Raw genomic sequence first — 19,106 nt, 5'->3', positions numbered from 1 at the left:
TAGCCAGTTCCGGCTTGAATACCAAAAGCCTTTCTCCCTAAAGCCAACCAGTGCCTTCTGTCTAGTGTTCTCTGCTGAGGTGACCAGCAGTCATTTGTAAGTGTCCAATAGAAGTAAAGTGTGAGCCACGTAATTTATGTCATTTAAAATTTCTAGTAGTTGCATTAAAAAGGTAAAAGGAAACAGGCGCCTGGGTGGCTCTGTTGGTTGAGCTTCTGACTCCTGGTTTTGGCACAGGTTATGTTCTCAGGGTGGAGCCCTGCATGGAGCTCTGCACTCGCTGGGGAGTCGACTTGAGATTCTCTCTCTCTTCCTCTCCCTCTGCCCTCCCCAACTTGCGTGTGCATGCTCTTTCTCCAAAATAAAGAAATGAATCTTTTTTTTTAAAGGTAAAAAGAAACAGAAGAAATTATTTTAAGTATTTTTATTTGATCCAAAATATCATCATTTCAACCTGTAATCAGTATGTAAAAATAATTGAGATGTTTTACTTTATTATTTTTCATCTTGTCTTTGGATTCCAGTATGTATTTTATATTTACAGTGTATCTTAATCCATACTAATCACACATTAAGTGCCCAGTAACCGCCCGTGGCACGTGGTCCCCTTAGTGGACATCGTGACGCCTAAGCAGGAGAGGAAGTTAGGGACATGCGATAACAACCATTATCATGTGTCTGAGCTGACAAGTTTCAGGTCTCTGGGGCTAACTGGGTTATCAGACCGTGCAAGCTACCTCTCTTCACTACATTTAGCCTCTCATCCTTTTGCTAAGTGGTTCATTTCTAAGATTTCCCTTGTTCTTGATGAAGGAAGGAAGGAACGTATTGAATACAGAAACGATCTCTAGATGGTTAGCTTTTGACTCCATCATGGCAAGAAGTTTTCTACAAGATACTAAGAAATAGCTGTCCAAGTTATCTTTAATTTTTTTCCCCCTTAGGTTATTGGTTGGCTTCCTCTTTTCCTGCCTGCTCGCCAAAATTCAGAAAACATTCTGTTCGTGATGCTTTGGAATATGGTGGTATTTCAGATACAGGCATGATTTTTATGAAGCGAATTCTTATTTTTAAAAATGAATTCTGCCTTTAGTCGCATATTTAGAAAACAAGTGCCATAAACATTTTTTAAGTTATGGAAGAGTCGATCAGTAGAGCATTTTATAGTGTATGGTCAGCTTAAAGGACAATCAAATGAATACCAGGGCCTATCATTCAGCTGAGATGGTAGAACGTAATAATAGAATATTACACTAGTAGAACTGAATATACTAGTACTTTTGAAGCCTCCCTGCTCACATTCCCTCTTTCCACTGTTGAGTTAAATGGATTGGGTTTTCTTCCTCATTCCAAGACTTGTTTTTTAGGCCTGAAACCTGCTAACCTGGAAAGGGCTAATTCAGCAGGCTTTAAAAACCCCAAATCTAGGGGCGCCTGGGTAGCTCAGTGGGTTAAAGCCTCTACCTTTGGCTCGGGTCATGATCCCAGGGTCCTGGGATCGAGCCCCGCATCGGGCTCTCTGCTCAGCAGGGAGCCTGCTTCCCCCTCTCTCTCTGCCTGCCTCTCCGCCTACTTGGGATCTCTGTCTGTCAAATAAATAAAATCTTTAAAAAAAAAAACAAAAAACACCCAAATCTGTGGGAAGTAGATGGGTGTGAAGTCAGAATGTCCTCTCTCAGCTCAGCCTTTGTAGGGCTGAAAGACGGCAAAGGCAAGAATGCCCTCGGGAAAGGCCACTAAGGAATCCAGGGATCAGGCAAAGAGCAGAGGGTTCTTAGGAGCTGTTGAGAAATTGCTAAACTGCCTTTGGTTTTTATTTTAAGCCCATCTGAGGTGTTGGGAACATTCAAGTCCATTTTTAAAAGAAACTTGGGGGCATGCCTGGGTGGTTCAGTCAGTGAAGCATCTGATTCTTGATTTCAGCTCAGGTCATGATCTCTGGGTGGTGAGATTGAACCCCGCCCCTCAGGGAGTCTGCTTAAGATTCTCTCTCTCCCTCTCCCCCACCGCATCTCCCCGCCCCCCCAAAAAAAGAAAGAAAAAGAGCCTTCTTTCAGCCTTTCCTTTGAGCTTAGGAGCAAGTCGGGTCTCAGGAAAAATGAGACAGGACTTAAGTGCCTCGAAGCTGAGCTGCCTCCCATTCTCGTCCTAACCCCCAAAAGAGAGGGTCACCTTCCCTTGTTCTCCCAGGTGCCAAACACTAGGTTTGGGGGAAAGGAGGAAGTAGATTTTCTTTCTGATTTCAAAGACTATGTGGCGTAGGGCAACGAATGGGTGATGGAAGGGGGCAGGGTGTCTTGAGTTGGGATAAACTGGTCAAGGAAGGGGATTGCAGCCTGACTTTCTTGTTCAGGGATTTGCATGTAATTTTTGCTTCCTTCATCTGTCACTACCACTGCTTAAGAAAGGAGAGATGTCTCCTTGGCATCTCTATGCGATTTTCACTGGCATTCAGGAAGGAATTTTCCATGGAGGGAATAACAAAAATCATGTTTGGGTTCTCCCCATAGATGACCCAGGATCAAGTGTAGGTAGGTTCTTAGCAGGCTTTTGTTACAGATGATCATGGTCTTTCCAGTTTCATCTGTACAATGGGGAAAATAATAGAGCCGACCTCCTACGGCTGTTGTGTGGATTAAATTAATAAATGATTTCATAGATGGCCAGCCCTAAGAACAATGCCTGATACGTAGTAAACATTGTTGGTCCATGTTTACAATTCCAAAAGTTATGCTATGGTCTTCAGCAGTTGGAAGCTTTCCTTTACCTGTTCTGCCACACACACATTCAAAACGTCATTTATCTGAAGAAACCAGCTGGAGACCGCTTTCTTTCTTAAAAAACAAAACAAGGGGGACCTGGGTGGCTCAGTGGGTTAAGCCTCTGCCTTCGGCTCGGGTCATGATCTCAGGGTCCTGGGATCGAGCCCCGCATCGGGCTCTCTGCTCAGTGGGGAGCCTGCTTCCTCCTCTCTCTCTCTGCCTGCCACTCTGCCTGCTTGTGATCTCTCTCTGTCAAATAAATAAATAAAATCTTAAAACAAAAACAAAAACAAAAAAAAAAAACAACCCATCAAGATACTTGAAACCCTTGAAGCCTCTCTGACTTTTCCAGTAAGAAGCCCAGCGTATTCAGGTGTCTAGCATCTCCGAATGTTCTTTACGGTGTTATCCCTCCCTTTCTTCCCCAGACGCTCGGCATTAAAGAGAATATATTTATTGGAAATACAAAGTACTTTACAAGAATGAAGTCGCTTGTGACTAGGAACAAGATGAGCTTCTTTTCTGTTGTGAAATGTTCCAATTCCATTTCTAGTTTCTGTATTTTGAGATTTCAGTCTATTTATAATTGACTTCTTGATGCTTTCCTTTGCTCCGCAACAGGTATGAGGTGGTTCCCGTAGTACAGGATGAGACAGGCAGGATTCAGTCGGGGTGGAAGGGGGAGCAGAGCACTCACTAGAAGAAAAGGATTTGTAGTAATTACCCTCAGCATTTACACAGTGCTTTGTGTGTGTGTTTTTCCCCCAAGTACTTTTAAAAACAAGGTCTCTTTGGATTACCCCAGTGACTCTATAGGTCGTGTTCTTCCTGTTTTATAGATGAAGATACTGATCCCTGAAGAGAGTGTGTTTTGTTCACGTTCACCGAGCTGATATTGTGACAGAGCTGGGATCAGGACGCCTGGCTTTTCCCAAAGCCTGTGTGCTTCCCTAGAGTTGAAATCGTGTATGCACACAGTCAGGCATTATTCTGTGACCGCCGCAGAGGGATTTGTTTCCCCTACACCGTGATCGATCTCCTGATTCAGTACTGAGGCACTGGCCATGTGTGCATAATCTTGTCGGGACGGTGAAGCTGGAGGTCACTCACGGGGTGGGCAGGCTTCCCCCTCCTTGACCAGCGCCGGAGGTCCAGAAGCCCGCCTTCAGCTTCTCCCACGTGCTTCGGGGGTTTTCAGCAGCAGATGAGCGGGAAGCCTGGCACCCTCAACTCCATCCTGTATCCCTTCTGAGGAAAAACTTATCATGAAGTTGATGAAGGGCTAAAAGCAGGACATCATCCCTTCCCACCGCTGGGTTGAAAGAGCCATCCTGCCCACACGATTCTTCACGACTGGTGTAGGACAAACAGCGCTCGTTGAACGCACCGGAGCAGCGGCACGTGTCTGCTACCCCCGTGTGTGCGGCTTCCCCGTGTGCTTTCCACCTTACAGCCAACTCCACCAGTCCCTTTGAAAGAAAAGGCAAAACCTTTTTAGGAGAGTGCCTCAAACCACTCTGAGCTTCTAGATTAATCTGAAACAACATCTGAGTTCACAGTCGGGTCAGAGTTGCAGAATAGCAAGCAAGACTTGCCAATTCAGCCAGCGTGTGTCTTGGGCTAGTTAAGAACCAGGACGATCTTGAGGTCTGACTTTGTTGCTTATGTTCAGACCTTGTGTGCCGAGATAATTCTGGGTGGCTTTGGATAACTGTGTTTCTTAACTGAAAAGGAGTGTCTGTTGCCTGATAAGTGTTTATCCGTGAAATAGCAACATGGGTAGGTCTTAGGGTAGGAGGGCTTTTACATCTCCACAGACCCCCACACCCCCCCCAAAAAGCAAGGTCATTGACTCAGGCATGTTACTAAAGTAGAAAGTCAGTCCTAGCTTTAAAAAAAAAAAAGTATCTGTATTATTCTCACGCAGGGTCTCTGTTCTGGATTCTTCCCCCTTTCTCTCTTTGCCTTAAGGGCTCTACATAATCACAACCAAGTAGAACTGAAAACAGACAAACCTGTCCCACTTCTAGTGGATAGAGATCTGGGGTCCAAAAATGCCTCTTTCTGGCCAAACCTCAACTCGTTCCATGTTCCTTCCCTCCTTCTCTTTTTCCCTCCCTCCCTCCCTCCCTCCCTTCCTCTTTCTCTCCTCCTTCCCCCAGTCCCAGCCTGCCCTTTCAGTGGAGCAGAGCGAGGACTGTTTGGTTTGCCTTGTGTGAGTGACAGATACCCGTTGTGGGCTGGAACCCATGCTCCTTTCACTCTTGTCTCTTTACAAGGATCACAAAAGCGGTTTTCAGCATCAAGGCAAAACTCACACTGAGAATCGTTTTTAACTGTGGCTGTTTAACAATGTGAATCGGGGAAGTGGTAAAGACTTTCGTTGTGAAGTGACTTGAAGGGCATTTTTCTACCCAGTCTCCCAGCAGAGTTGGAGAGCGCTTGCAAGTTTAAGCCTCTGGACCACTTTGAAGAAATGTGTCAAAATCGATGGTCCCCACTGGGTGCCAGACACTGTGCCAGGCATTTCGCATTCTCTCTGCAACCCTTGAAAGCAACCCTTTGGAGTCAGACTTTTTGTAGAAGGGGTAAACTGAGGCTCGGGAGGGTTGAGCAGCTGCCTCCAGGATGCACACTCACGGGCACAGTGTGGACTGCGGGGCTTTCCGAGTGGACCTGCCCTGGCTTAGGGATCACAGGCAGCGCGGCCTGGGACCAGCGCTGCGCTCGTAGCTGAGACTCGCTGCGGAACAGCTTTCTGGTCGGGAGAGTGTAAGACCCCCTCCCGCCGCAGGGCCCTGTCACTTCTCTCCCTTTCCTGTTATAGGTGGCCACCGTTTGCCCCGGTGACAAGAGAAGTACTGTCACCAGCAATTACTCAGTGGAGCAAGGATATTAAAGAGGAAATTTCCATTAGGTAAATAACTGTGAAAGAAGAACCCCAGAGAAGGGGGCAGAAATTCAAGCCCAGGCTCCCGTTACACTGGCCAAACGTCTCCGGCGTCCCGTGCTTGCTGAATATCATGAAACGGTCAGGAAAACTGATCGGACAGAACAGAGGGACACAGTGTGAATTTTTTCTCTTGCATCATTCCAACATCTACTTGAATTTCAGTTTTACAAAATCAGCTGTCCTGAGCCTGGGCCCAAACCTAGGCTACTTTGTAAGGGCTCCATTTCGAGGGACCATGGGATGCTTTCTGGAAGGTGGGGTACTGACCATGTGCGTCAGCTCTGCCGTGGCACTGGCATCTTGAAGTGCTTCTGAGATTTTCACCCCCTTGCCGAAAATAGGGCTTTCTAGAAATTAATGATTTTGGGCTGCGGCCGGAATTTGTAAGTGTGGTGTGTGCTGAGGCTTCCTCAGTGAAGGATGGGGAAATCGGTGTTGTCTTTGCAAGTGTGATAGCAGGTTTTCTGAAGGACCTTCTGTTCCTTGGAAACTTTTGAAATCTTAAGCTTTGTGTGGACTTGAAATTGCTACAAAATGAGCTAGATGGACTTAAGTCTCCACAAATGCCCCTTCTGGTGTCCAGATATTGTTTTTACCAAAGACAGTCATGAATTAGCTGCAAATGACCCTCCAGGTGCTAGTCCTGTCCCCGTGCTCAAGCTGGGCTCTCGATGTCTGTCCTGTGCTTCCGTGGCCTTCTGTGGCCCACTGCCACTTCTCCGGGGACACACCTGCCGAGCGTTTTCACGCACACCATCTCGTGTCATCCTCCCTATAGCCCCGTGGAACCTGATTGTTCCCATGTTGCGTGAGACGATGTCGAAGTTCAGATAACTCAGTACTGTTCTCATTGGATGCCTCATGCATCTCGGGCTCTGTGCTAACCCCATTTTGAAGACGAGGAAATAGGCTCACAGAGGTGAGCCTTGCCCCTGGTCTCACAGCTATTAAGTGTCACAGTCAGAAGCCAAAGTCAGTGTGAAGGTCTTTCCGTTATGCTGGACACAGACCTCCTGACTGAGGTCCTTGGAGGCAGAAGGCAGAAACCATCTCTGGCTTAGGATTCCCGTTGGTTAGCCTGGCGCACAGTCCATGTTGCTCACGCGTCTGGTGGAGTGTTGGGCTGATGCGTAGCTGGATTGTGTTTGCTCATGTCCTTGTGATTTCCAGCCTTTCCCCCACTGCCTCTAAGGGCAGCTTCCCCTTCCCTGAATATCTGTCCCCGAGCTTCATTCCCCATTTTGATGTCTGTGAGCTCGCCAAAGAGCATCTGCTCTGAGGAAAGTTCAAAATGAGTCTGAATTGTGAGACACTTGGCTTCTTTTTAAAGTACGTGGGCAGGGGTGCTTGGGTGGCTCAGTCGGCTGAGCATTCAACTCTTGGTTTCGGCTTGGGTCATGATCTCACAGGGTGTGGGATGGAGCCTCATGTCAGGTTCCTCACTCATGCAGAGTGTGCTCGACAGATTCTCTCCCTCTGCCCTTCCTCCTGCTCTTTCTCTCTCAAAATAAACAAATCTTTTTTTTTTTTTTTTAAGATTTTATTTATTTATTTGACAGAGATCACAAGCAGGCAGAGAGGCAGGCGGGGTGGGGGGGGGGGCGGGAAGCAGAGAGCCCGAAACTCAGCTCGATCCCAGGACCCTGGGATCATGACCTGAGCCGAAGGCAGAGGCTTTAACCCACTGAGCCACCCAGGCGCCCCTAAAATAAATAAATCTTTAAAAAAATAAGATAAAATGGGCAAAACCAGGGGTGCGGTGGTAAAAGATGTCCCACACCAGTCACTCCCACATGGCCCTGTGGCTCTCATGGACACCTCTGCTCCGGGCTGGCTGACTATAGTGCTCTAGCTCAAGGTCGTGGGTGAAATGACTCCCCCCTGCCTCAGAGCAGACCTGTGCCAGAGGGCACCCATACAGAGTGCTTACTGGAATCCCCGCCCTCTCCAGCCCATGTGCTTACCCTATCTTTGAGGGAGAAATAAGAGACGGGGTGTGATTTATTTTCCCATCGAGGTGGGAATGAGAGAGTTGGAATTAAGTATGACTAAGTGCTCCCACAGTGAGAGAAGAACACAAGCTTTTGTTGCCCTAGATTCATACTCAGAAGCCCAGGGGATTGGCCCCGGGGCCCAGCCTCTTTGACCACGGTACCCTTCAACTCACTGGTTCCAGATTAGTTCCTATAAAGCATCTCTCCCTGTAAAATCTGATTGACCTCTAATCAGTACGAGTTTGGCTGCACCACGGATTTCAACAACCTCCCATTTCCTGAGTTCTCAGAGTCACAGGTACAGGGGTGAAGACTTTGGTAATAGTTTCCTATGAATAATATCTTTGTACCCTTTCCATTTACTCACAAGTGACAAAGGACAAGTCCAGTTGCCTTGGGTAAATAATTGTTTTTGTCCACAGGGAAGTAAGAATTCAGATAGAAGTCCTAGGGAGAGTTGAGTAGGTGCGGGCACCTTCCCGCAGCTGAGAAGCCCATGGCAGAATCCAGCATTTAGAGGGAGGTGTGATCTCTTGGGTCATCTTACCCCATCCTCCTGAGGTCAGTGTGGTGTTTTTGTACGGAGAACTCCCAGGACCAGGCTGTGCTGGGGGAACCAAGGGTCCTGGAGCAGGGTCAGTTGGCAGTGACGCTCTTAGCGTAGGCTGACTCCTAAACCTTAGGGATTGAACTTGTTTTATTGTTGGGTGGGGGGGCGGGTGTGGAAGGAGAGGGGGTGGTTTGGAGCAGAGCAGTTCATTATTCTCTTAAAAAAATAAGATGATTCTTGTTTTATTCTCGCATATTCTGTTAAGGGGGAAAGTATTATGGTATTTTTCATTTCTTCCTAGTCAGCTGCCAGAAATCAGTAGACAGGACCTTAACTTACTATCTTTTCCAAGGAAAGACCTCTTTTCAAGGAAAATGAGAGTTTGAGGAGGTGGGAAGGACCTGAGTGGGACCCGGGGTGCAGCGTGGGTGCCGCCAGGCCTCTTCTGGCACAGACGGCGCACCGTGGAGACGGCTTTCTCACCCACCGCTGTCTTGCCACCTCCTTGGCATTGGTCACGGAGAGGCATTTTTGCCCAGGCCCCGACTGGAGAACACTGGCAGGCACCACAATTCCAGAATGTAGCAGGGACTCATTCTCTCGATCCTTTCCAAAACAAGGATCATGTTTGCCTCTCCTCCCTCGATTTGCAGTTTACGTTCCCAGCTCTTACTGCTCCCTGTTCCCTGCCGGGGACTGTGACCTTCGCAGTGAAACTGTCACCCTGGACAGTAGGTCCCAGGCTGCTGTGTGTCCGCCGCAGCACCTTGGTCTGTGCTGGGCCCTCAGTAAGTGCCTAATAAAGATGTTCCCACTTGGATCATACGTCACGTGCTGTCGAAGCTGGGAAGGAGTTTGGAAACCACCAAGGCCGACGCTCTAATTTTATAGATGGTACCACTCCAGAAACTCATTCTGGAGGCCGGTGTTTATCTGCTGGACACAGGGGGGGTTTGTTTCGGGTTTCTGTTTTTGTTTTTGTTTATGTAAAAGCCTAGTGCAGATGACCATAATTCTAAACCTTTGAAAGACTTTCTTTGTAGTTCAGGATGTTCCTTCTTGGACTAGTAGCTGACTAATAATAACAGTAAGAATGCTCTGGATTCCCTGAGCCACTGTTAACTGATTCACCCTGCCGATGGCAGCGTTGGGACTGTCGTCACTCTGCACATGCCGACAGTGAGGCTCCGCAGTAAGGCCCCTCGCTCAGGCTCCTGTGGCTACTGGAATGGTTGAGGGAGTACTAGACTCTGGTTTGGTCAGATGCCCAAACTCGTGGCCTGCAGTGGCTCTCCGACAGGATCCCTGACTACAGCCTTCTCTGGTGATTCACAGAGCTAGCCTTGCAACATGCCGGGGTGTCTCCAACCTAAAGGCAATCGTGAGATTACTTTTCATTAACTTTAGTTCTCCTATTAGACACAGAGTGACAGGGACAGCAAGGCCAAAAGCAAATAATGATAGGGACTGCATCTCTAGAAAGGTCAGTGATCACTGCCCTAAATCATAAAAGCATTTGGACTGAGTAAAAGCAATGAGTGTTCCCATCTCTTGCTCCAGAAACCATTGCTTCACCTGGAATTGCTGGTTCTTCCTCTAGTCCCTCTTCTGTGTCAAGAACTCACCTTCGCCTGTCACTTGTGTCATGAAGCCTCAGGCCTGGTGCTCTAAAAATGTCCCTTGGGTGCCTAGGTGGCTCAGTCGGTTAAGCGTCTGCCTTCAGCTCAGGTTATGATCCCGGGGTCCTGGGATCGGGTCCTGCATCGGGCTCCCTGCTCTGCGGGGAGTCTACTTCTCCCTCTCTCTCTGCCCTTCCTCCCCGCTCATGTGCATGCTCTCTCTCTCTTTCTCTCTCTCAAATAAATAAAACCTTAAGAAAAAAAAAAGTCCTTGCCAAACCGGTATGAAACGGGCCCCCAATGTCCAGGCTACCCAGTATATTGGGTCTTCAAGGCAGGCAGTTCGCCTTGAATCTTTGCACCGAGCTCTGTATCTAAATAACATTCCTGTGAGTTCTCCGAAAGGTTAGTCTTGGGTCATTGGCACTTAAACCACTTGTTTTGGTAGATCTTTCCCGAGAAGGTTAATTATATATTTGATATCCTTTCCTCTTTCTGCCTGAATGATGAGGATAAGTACCCTGTGGTTTATTAACTGTCACTTTAAACCTTTTCAGGTTGTCTTGTGACAAAACAGAGTTTTATGTCCTTTTTATCCAGCTTTGATGGATGAGACAGCTTCTCTGGTAAAAGAATGCCAGGATAAATAAGATCTTTCTCTGATTTGTGGGGGAGGATTTTGCATTGGAAGTCGTGAGTTCAAGTCTGCCATTTCATATGAAAGATGACCTAACCTGTTAACCTTTCCATATACTTCATTTTTCCTTCTGACCGATGGGACTAGGCACCTACCCAACCAGTAATTGTTGAATAAGTGAAAGAAAAGACATTACCTGAGGGCAGTGGATGTCTCTAAAAGTTGTGATCCCAAACCCCAAAGCAACAATTTGCTGCATTTCCTGTTTTGAATCACCCTGGTTTCTCCAGCAAAGAGCCTCTGTCCTTAACATTCTAGAATCCCAACGCTTACCTCTCCTCCCCCACGTCATTTTGTGATACAATTTTCAGTAAATTGCAAGACAACTGGGGAAGGCGGATGCCACTGTGGACATTTAGTAGTTGTTTTGCAAGCCTCGTGTCCCCCAGTGTAGAGCATCCTACAATCTGAATGTGTCTGGTGCTCAAGAACCAGTCTCCTGGGACACATCATACATGTAATTCAGCAATTAATATCTCTCTTCTCTCGGTTGGGATTTACCGAATCCCAGTTAGGAGCAAGGCAAGGCATTTATTTAAAATAATTAAAATAGCAGAAATAATGCTGAGGCTTTAAAACTCTCTTCTTCTGTTTTTAATTCATTCCAGTTCGCAGGGACATTATCGGACGGCTTAGGGAAAACGATGGACAATCGGCATCAGTCGGAGCGGGAGTACATCAGATACCACGCAGCCACAAGTGGGGAGCACCTCGTTGCCGGCATCCACGGCCTGGCTCATGGTAAGTCACGTGATCCCGGAAGAATGGCTCTTCCGCCACAGTTCCTCCAAGGTCCCCTCTCAGCCATCCGACTGCAAGTGGAAATCCTGGCCGGGGAGCTTGGTGTACTTGATAGCCTTTCAGGCTTGCTCTCTCTCTCTCTCTCTTTTTTTTTTTTTTTTTAAGATTTTATTTATTTATTTGACAGACAGAGATCACAAGTAGGCAGAGAGGCAGGCAGAGAGAGAGGGGGGAGCAGGCTTCCTGCCGAGCAGAGAGCCTGATGGGGGACTCGATCCCAGGACCCTGAGATCATGACCTGAGCTGAAGGCAGGGGCTTAACCCACTGAGCCACCCAGGCGCCCTTCCAGGCTCTCTTATTTTATCCTCCTCACTGTTGGAAGTGTTACAGCCCGAGATGTTCTTCATTCTCTTTCACCTCTCGGAATGGTGCGTGCACTGCAGTCCCTTCCTGTTCTCTGCCTCCAGTTCCCAAAGTGTCATAAGGTGTAATCAGTTGGGCCCCTTTTTAGAATATGGAACTGCTGCTTTAAGACTTGCCTTCTGCTTACTGAGCATTCCTTCCATGGCAACTGGAATGTGAAACCGGCTGCTGGGTTTGTGGCCCAGATGTTTTTGAGTCTTGTATACATGCACATTCAAAAGGAATGTAAATCCATGTGCCCAAGAGATATAGGTGATCGCATGAATCTATTAAGTCTCTGACTTTCTTTGAATTCTGACCTTTAATGCCTTAACTCCTACTCATTCGCCTTTTGTTGCGTTTTTCTCAACAACTTCTTAGTGTGGCATTCGGGGCCCTTGGAAATGTAAGCTCAGCCAACTTCTCCATCCATTGTCACCCAACCACACTGTAGAGCTGCCTTAGGGTTAGGGTAGGGTTAGGGTTAAGGTTGGGCTGTTCCCCATACATACCCCCAAGGGCTTGCTCACTCATGGTCCTCTGCCCTCCCCTCCTCTGCCTCCCATCCCTGCCTGTCAAAGTCCTGTTCAACCTAGAGGTCTTAGCTCAAATGATGCTTGCCCAGCTCCATGATCCCCAGTTAGAATTAATGAGCATCAGATCACGCGTCGCAGTCTGGGTTGTGTATCTAAGCAGCTGTGTGTACCTTGCTTTCCTGATAGACTCTGCAGGTCAGGAGAGCGGAAAGAGCATGTGTATCCACCTTTATGAGTGCAGAACCCCATGGGATACCTGGCCTGTAGCTCCTGCTTCGTAATGCTTAGTGAATTGCATCATTTGTACCAGATTCTCAGAAATAGTCTGAAGCTAACAGAAGTCATATCAAGACTGACCAGGCTTAGATTATCCACATTTGGAAGAAGGAGGAATATAAATAATAGAAAATCTTAAGTGTCTTCATGCTGAGGACACAGCGTTTAGGGCAGAGTTTTTGTTTATCAGTTTTCCTAACCACGAGGTTTGGATCAAGATGCCTTTACTTCTCCTAAGCCTGCCCAACTGGAAAGGGAGCAGCCCCAAAGGAGACATCAAGCTAAAACTTGGCTGAAATTAATCTGTCTAGGGACTCAAAAAGTTGATTATTGGGCAGCCACTTGGGGTTAAAGATTTAATTATTCTTTCTAGTAACTGTAATGATAGTGCATGGGAGTCGGAGGGACTGGTTTTGTCTGTCTGTTTTTAGTGAATACAAAATGCTTTGCTGTGTATAATTGCCTTTGTCTGTCTCGCATCCTTGGAATGTGGAGAGAAAGCCTAGCTGTCCTCACTTTGTGTCCTACCACTTTGGTTGGACACAGGAGTATGCTGAGAAAATGGATGATGGTTGAAGATTGGTTGCAAAATCCCTTCCAACCAAGGACCATTCATTCATACAATACACGCAGCATCTCCGAGAACAGGCAGCCTCGTCCGAGGAGGATACGTGAGGCCCTGGATGGCATGAGAGCAGGACCCTGGCGTGAAAGAATTCTTCAGGGATAACAAGAACCAGAATCCATTCAGTCTCCTTGGTTTCAAAATGGGGAGTCCTGCTCAGTTTTCTCTGCAGGCCCCACTTGCGCCAGGCTGGGTAATGCCTATCTCTCCATGACCTTGGTTCAAAAGTTTGGGAGAGGGCTGTGGCCTCGCTGGAGCAAATGGACCCAGAATCCAAAAGAAACGTGGATTGTTAGTGTGTTCTCACCCAAGGAATTTCCTTTACCGATTTGTCTCACTAGAGATGAAGAGTCTAGAGCACTTCCTCGTGCCCCCGCTGTCCAAGGGTAAACATCCTGTGAGTGTCCCTGGCACACATCCTGGAAACGCTCCCCGGACAGGGCCCCTCTTCTTGCCTGTGATGTCTGTGTCCTCTCCAGCCTCTGCCAACTTCTGGCCACTTCTCATGCTCTATAAGATCATTGCTGTCAACTTTCAAAACGTCTGGAATGTCTTTGTGACCTAGGTTGGTCTTTTGAAGAGACTCCATGGAGAGTCCCGGCTGGTTTTAGCAACTTTTTTTGGGCCGGGGGGGGGGGGGGGGTGCGGGGGTGCGGGGGAGGGGGACCATTCATCAAGGCCTCATGACTTACTCTGATTGCCTAAACCTGATTTCAGCAAAGTGTGCAGTAGCTTTTACCCCATTTCAAATGTCTGGTGTTGGCCAATCATACAGCGTTCTTGGAAAACCGAGGATCTGCATTTATTTCCCTCTGCCTTATATTTTATGGGACCCCAACTTTCCCCAAGGGCCACTATATGCTAGTCTGTTGATTTAGTCCTACTGTCTGCTTAGTCTCCTGATCGCCCATGTGCTTCCCACACTCGGGAACTGGAAAGGAGCCACTGTTAACTTCTTAGGTGTTCTTTGATTTTTTTTGTTGTTGTTAACTGGGTCACACTTCACTTCAGACTAACATGTAGTCTATATTCTCAGACTCTAAACTTAGCAGGCAAGTCTGAGTCTGCCAGTTCCCAACTGGAGCTGGTCCGCCTGTAGCCTCTCGAGAGGCTGACAGAATGCCCCTAAGTTACCTTGCCAGGGGCACGGAATTGATGGCGTTTGACTTCAAATGCTTTTGCTTTTGTCCTCGGCCAGATTACAACAGCCCTTGTCTCTTCCACTAGGTATCATTGGTGGACTGACCAGTGTGATAACCTCGACAGTGGAAGGAGTGAAAACAGAAGGGGGTGTCAGCGGTTTCATATCTGGCCTTGGGAAAGGGCTTGTTGGCACTGTAACCAAACCAGTGGCAGGTGCCCTGGACTTCGCATCAGAAACAGCCCAAGCGGTGAGAGACACAGCCACGCTCAGTGGCCCCAGGTCAGTGGTCATTGGTGGGGCGTGGGGGAGTGGGATCACCTTTGCACCAGCCCAGGTCTACTGCCTCGCCTGATCCATGCTGATGCGTTTAGCCGTGTACTTTCTGCCTTAATGTTGCAGTGTTTTTGTTTTTTTTTAATTTATTTGAGAGACAGCACTAGTAGGCAGAGAGGCAGAGGCGGGGGGGAAGCAGGCTCCCCGCCAAAGCAGAGAGCCCGATGCGGGGCTCGATCCCAGGACCCCAGGATCACAACCTGAGCCGAAGGCAGCGGCTTAACCCACTGAGCCACCCAGGCGCCCACTGATGCAGTTTTTTAAACCTTGAATATGTGTGTCTGAAATTTCTGGCCTACCTAGTACAAATACCTGAAAATAAGGCACAAAAATCTGGCATGAGTTCTTCCTGTATCTGCCTATCTATACCTATGTCTGTAATTTATTTATATATAAAATGTTTTTCTTCATTAGAGGGGTCAGAAATAGGATCGTACCCTTACAGATCTCCCCTGTTCACCAAACTAACTAGGACCCCCCCCCCCCACATGCCCATTAAGAAAACTGTCTGGCTGCAGGCTGTGTCTGGCTCCTGGGCTCCATGGCATGTTCTGGAATCCCAGCAGTTGCGATTCACCACATGAGTCTGTCCTTTCTTGGTCCTCCTTCCACTTGGACATGCCGGTCAGTCCCCCAGCCTCATAAAGGAATTCCCCAGGCAGGTTGGCGGTTCTGCTGTGAGATGTTATCTTGCCTTGATACCAGCTGGGAAGGGAAATCAGGGGCAGCCCACATGGCTCCGCAGCCCACAGAATCTGACTACTTTAACATAGCTTTTCATGTTAGTAGCCTATTTGAGCCTTCCTTTTTCTGAGTGACTAATTGGGGATCTTATCAACAAAGGGTATAATGAATGTTACAGTTCCCAGCCAAGCTGGACGCCACTTAAGCCCAGAAGGATTTTGCTGCTCCCTGGTTAAGAGATATTCCCTGAGTGAATTAGTGTGCCCTTTTAGAATGTCTAGGGCCTGGGCCTTGTCCACACCCTGTCGCTCCCTCGAATAGGATTTGAAGTGAAATCGTCCCCAATTAAAAAGAATCCATGTGTCTGTCACCAGGAAACCTTTCTGATGACACATTACTGCAGGGGAAATGCTTAAGATTGTAGACTGGGACCATGTAATGTGTTCTGCCAGACTGTCTTCCAACTGGAAGCAGCTGCTTTTTAAAAAAGGATCTGTAGAGTTTACTTTAGTTAGGTTACATTCTATTCTCAGATACAGAGCTAAAACAATCTTTGAGTATATTTTGAAGCATTTATGAAGTTGGGGGGAGGGGGCAGTAGGGAAGCTTTGTAAGTATTTCCAGTTAGTTTTTCTGGGTCGGCTGGAAGCCCCAAAAGTCCACCTCCACTATTTTGTTAGGACGGTAAGACCTAACGATGAGTGAGTAAAACAGGAGACCCCTAAGAGTTCCAAAAGAAACATCCTTTTTCGTAAAATCCCAAAGTGGCCAAGGGATTGAGTGATTTGTTTCAAAAGGAGTTCTGAGGTATGTGTTTCATTTTTTAAAAATACCATCTTGTGCTAGGAACTTCAGTGACGCTGACCAGAAGGAAATGACGGATTTTCCACACCGTATCAGTTTGGAAGTCTTGATAAAGTTTTGTCTTTCTTTTTCGGAGCGTACGAAAGGCACAAAATGGTTACCGCAAAAAGTCAGGTATCCTTAGTTTCACGGGCTGTTGTTGCCCGGTGGATCCTGTCACGCAGTTGTTTCTAGTCAGTAAATATTATTGATTGAAAATTTTCTAAGGCCTCAGGGTCGGGAATCTAGCAGAAGGCTAAGCTGGCCCTGCTCTTCCCCTGGTCTCCCGGGGAAGCAAACATAAAACAAATAATCATAGTAATAATTTCTTGCTAAAATTGTGATAAATGACCTGGGAGATTTATAAGGTGCTGCGAGATCATGTAATTGGAGAAGGCAAAGGGGAGAAGGAGGTTGGCTAACCTGTGGTCAGCGGGGTCAAGAAAGGCTTTTCTAGGGCGGTGCTGTTCCGAAGTCCAGTGTGCTGTCCGTTGCGCCACAGAGGGCCCTGGGAAGTGCTAGTTAGGATAAAGCCTGAGTATATGGTGGGGGTTGGCCAGGTGAGGGGAAGAGAGAATCACATTCCAGGTCAAGGGGGTCCAGAGAGGCTAGGCAGCGTGCCTGAAAACAAACAGTAATCAGGCATTCAGTCTGAAGTCTGGCTGCAAATCTGCAGGACTAGCTCTCTCGGTTGCCCTTCACTCCTAGAAACAAAAGCTACGGTGGGAAGAGAGAAGCAGCCAGGTAGTCATTGGCCTGGGGACCTGGGAGCTTCGGGGAGGGGCAAGTAAGCTTCTGCATCTCCTCTCTGTTCTCAGAGGAGTCCTTGGTGGGAGAGCCGTGGCCAGAGTTGCCAGAGCTGAGTGGGGTATGTGCTGGGCCATCTAATTGGGAGCCTCAAAGAGATTTGCCTCTTTACCCTTTATTGCACTGAAAAGACATTACAGCTTCTTCTAAAACACTTTGACCAGTTTCCCTCCATCCATTTGTCTGGGTCCCAAAGTAGGCTATTAACGAGTATCCATGTGCTAGAAAAGAACACTTGGCCTGGAAAACAGCAGGTCCCAACCCCCCTCTTACCTTAAGTCCCCCCACCTCTTTAAGCCTCAGTTTTTCCATCTATAAATTGGGGCTAGATACACTTATCTGTTCATTCCCTCTCTCAGAGGTCTAAAGCCCAACCAGGGTTATTTTCCTGTGGGTCCTATAAGGAACACTATTTGCCGGATGACCCTATTTTGAAAGTCACATTAAAGGAGCACGGAGATCCTTGCAGGTGGAGAAATGTTTCGGTGCCTTGAGACTTTGTTCTGATGACTAAGAGTGTGATCTCTTAGGAACATACTAGTTCTACCAAGGGATAAATCACCCTGATTTCTTGGAAGTGGGTTAGAACCATCTCCAACCATCCCAGTTGATTGAACAGGATCCAGGGGTGTTACTCAGGGTTTTTCCCCACTGTTTAGACAACAGGGACTAACAAATGATTTGAAGGGATTAGAAGTGAGATTCTGACCGAGGGCTGACCTGAGCCCAGGGACCGAGCCAGGAATAGAACCCAGGAGTCCAAGAGTTCTGCCTCTGAGTCTGCTCTTGGAATGAGACTTTCTGCTTCCTTTGTACTATTTCGTCCAAGTGAAGGCTTAGATCTTAGCATCTATGTTTTAAATGACTCAAATCTTAAGCAGATGATAGCAAAGTAAGCCATAAAACTGTGAAAGAGTATTCCTTCCAGTAATCCCTCCGAAAAGTGGCCTTACAGGAAATATTGGCTCCTCTTTGTGTTTATTTGAACATGACTTTATTTATAGGGAGCCCCCCTCCTTCAGTACTTTTAGATTAAAATACTTCCAAGTTCCTCTCCTTGGTGGAGTGTGCAGGCATTCCGAAGAGACAGTCACCTGACTTTTCCCTGAAATTGCCATGCCATCTGACAGTTCTTGGGAAGGCAGGTGGGGGAGGGGGGAGAAGAGGGCGGAGGACAGCAGAGCCTTTGGCCTCCGCATGAATATTGTAGACTAGTATCCCCTGCTGCATTTGTTAACTGGACAAGTATGTGTGGTTTGGAACAGAAATAAGAAGCCTTTTCCAAGGCAACTTTGTGCTGGCTCAGGTCGTATCTTCCAGTCTACGTGTATGGGGCCACATTTGTCTGTTCCCAAGTAAAGTTCATGAAAATGGCACAGCTGGCAGCCACACTTGTGGTTCATGGAAGCCACAGAAAAGCCTGCTGCCCTTCAAATGGGCCAGGCCAAAGCAGGGCACCCTCTGGGCTGCCTGCCCAGCTCCTACGTGTGTGGTGGTAGTCGATGGTCATATTCGAGAAGATACTTGGGTGGTAGAAAGCTGCAGAGATCCAGGGGCAGCTCTTGCCCAGCAGAAGGCAAAAATAACGGTGAAAAGGGGAGTATTGGACTCGAGCTATTTATTTGCCTCTTTATTTCTCTAAATACCATCTGTTGTGGGCTTTGGGTTATAAGACATTTTAGGAAAGTAGCAGATGAAGATTTATGAAGTTGGGCCCTGAGGTTTCCTCCAAAATATTTCTTCATCTTTTTAGTCAAGACCCAAAATGGAGAGGAAAGTGGGAGCTGGCAGAACTTGAAATATTTAAACTCATTTAGCAAAGCTCAGGAGTGTTGGAGCTTATCTCATTATTTAAGTTAGATAAGGAGGAACTGGGGAATTTGAAGGATAATGATAGATCAGTGCTTAAGAATATAGCCATCAGGACCTGGTCATGCTCTGGAATCTGGGGACCCCTGTATTGTGCACAGAGATGTAAATTCCAGTTGCTCTGAGGGCTTTCAAGTAACCTTTCGGTTGATGTCATAGAAAAGATTTATGGTGGGCATATTTGACTTTTGCAGTACAAACAGTCCCAAGACACCACCCAAAATTCATTAAGACACTTTCCATTCATGGTCTCCTGGATGTGAAATTGAA

At 47.3% G+C, this 19,106-nt stretch overlaps 1 protein-coding gene across 8 annotated transcripts in view; it reads left to right on the top strand.

Annotated features, from left to right (window-relative positions):
• The window catches only part of VPS13D (vacuolar protein sorting 13 homolog D), a 254,700-nt gene that overhangs the window by 192,461 nt on the left and 43,133 nt on the right, over window positions 1-19,106 (top strand). For all 8 annotated transcript variants that reach the window (XM_047723620.1, XM_047723617.1, XM_047723616.1 and 5 more), the window contains 2 exons: window positions 11,184-11,316; window positions 14,384-14,579. In XM_047723620.1, the coding sequence (XP_047579576.1) occupies window positions 11,184-11,316; window positions 14,384-14,579 (329 nt within the window). The remainder of the gene's footprint in view (window positions 1-11,183; window positions 11,317-14,383; window positions 14,580-19,106) is intronic.

This window comes from Lutra lutra, chromosome 4 (genome assembly GCF_902655055.1).
Source record: "Lutra lutra chromosome 4, mLutLut1.2, whole genome shotgun sequence".
Lineage (NCBI taxonomy): Eukaryota > Metazoa > Chordata > Mammalia > Carnivora > Mustelidae > Lutra > Lutra lutra.
Note: the sequence above shows the minus strand (reverse complement) of the source record. Positions and strands in the feature narration are given on the sequence as shown.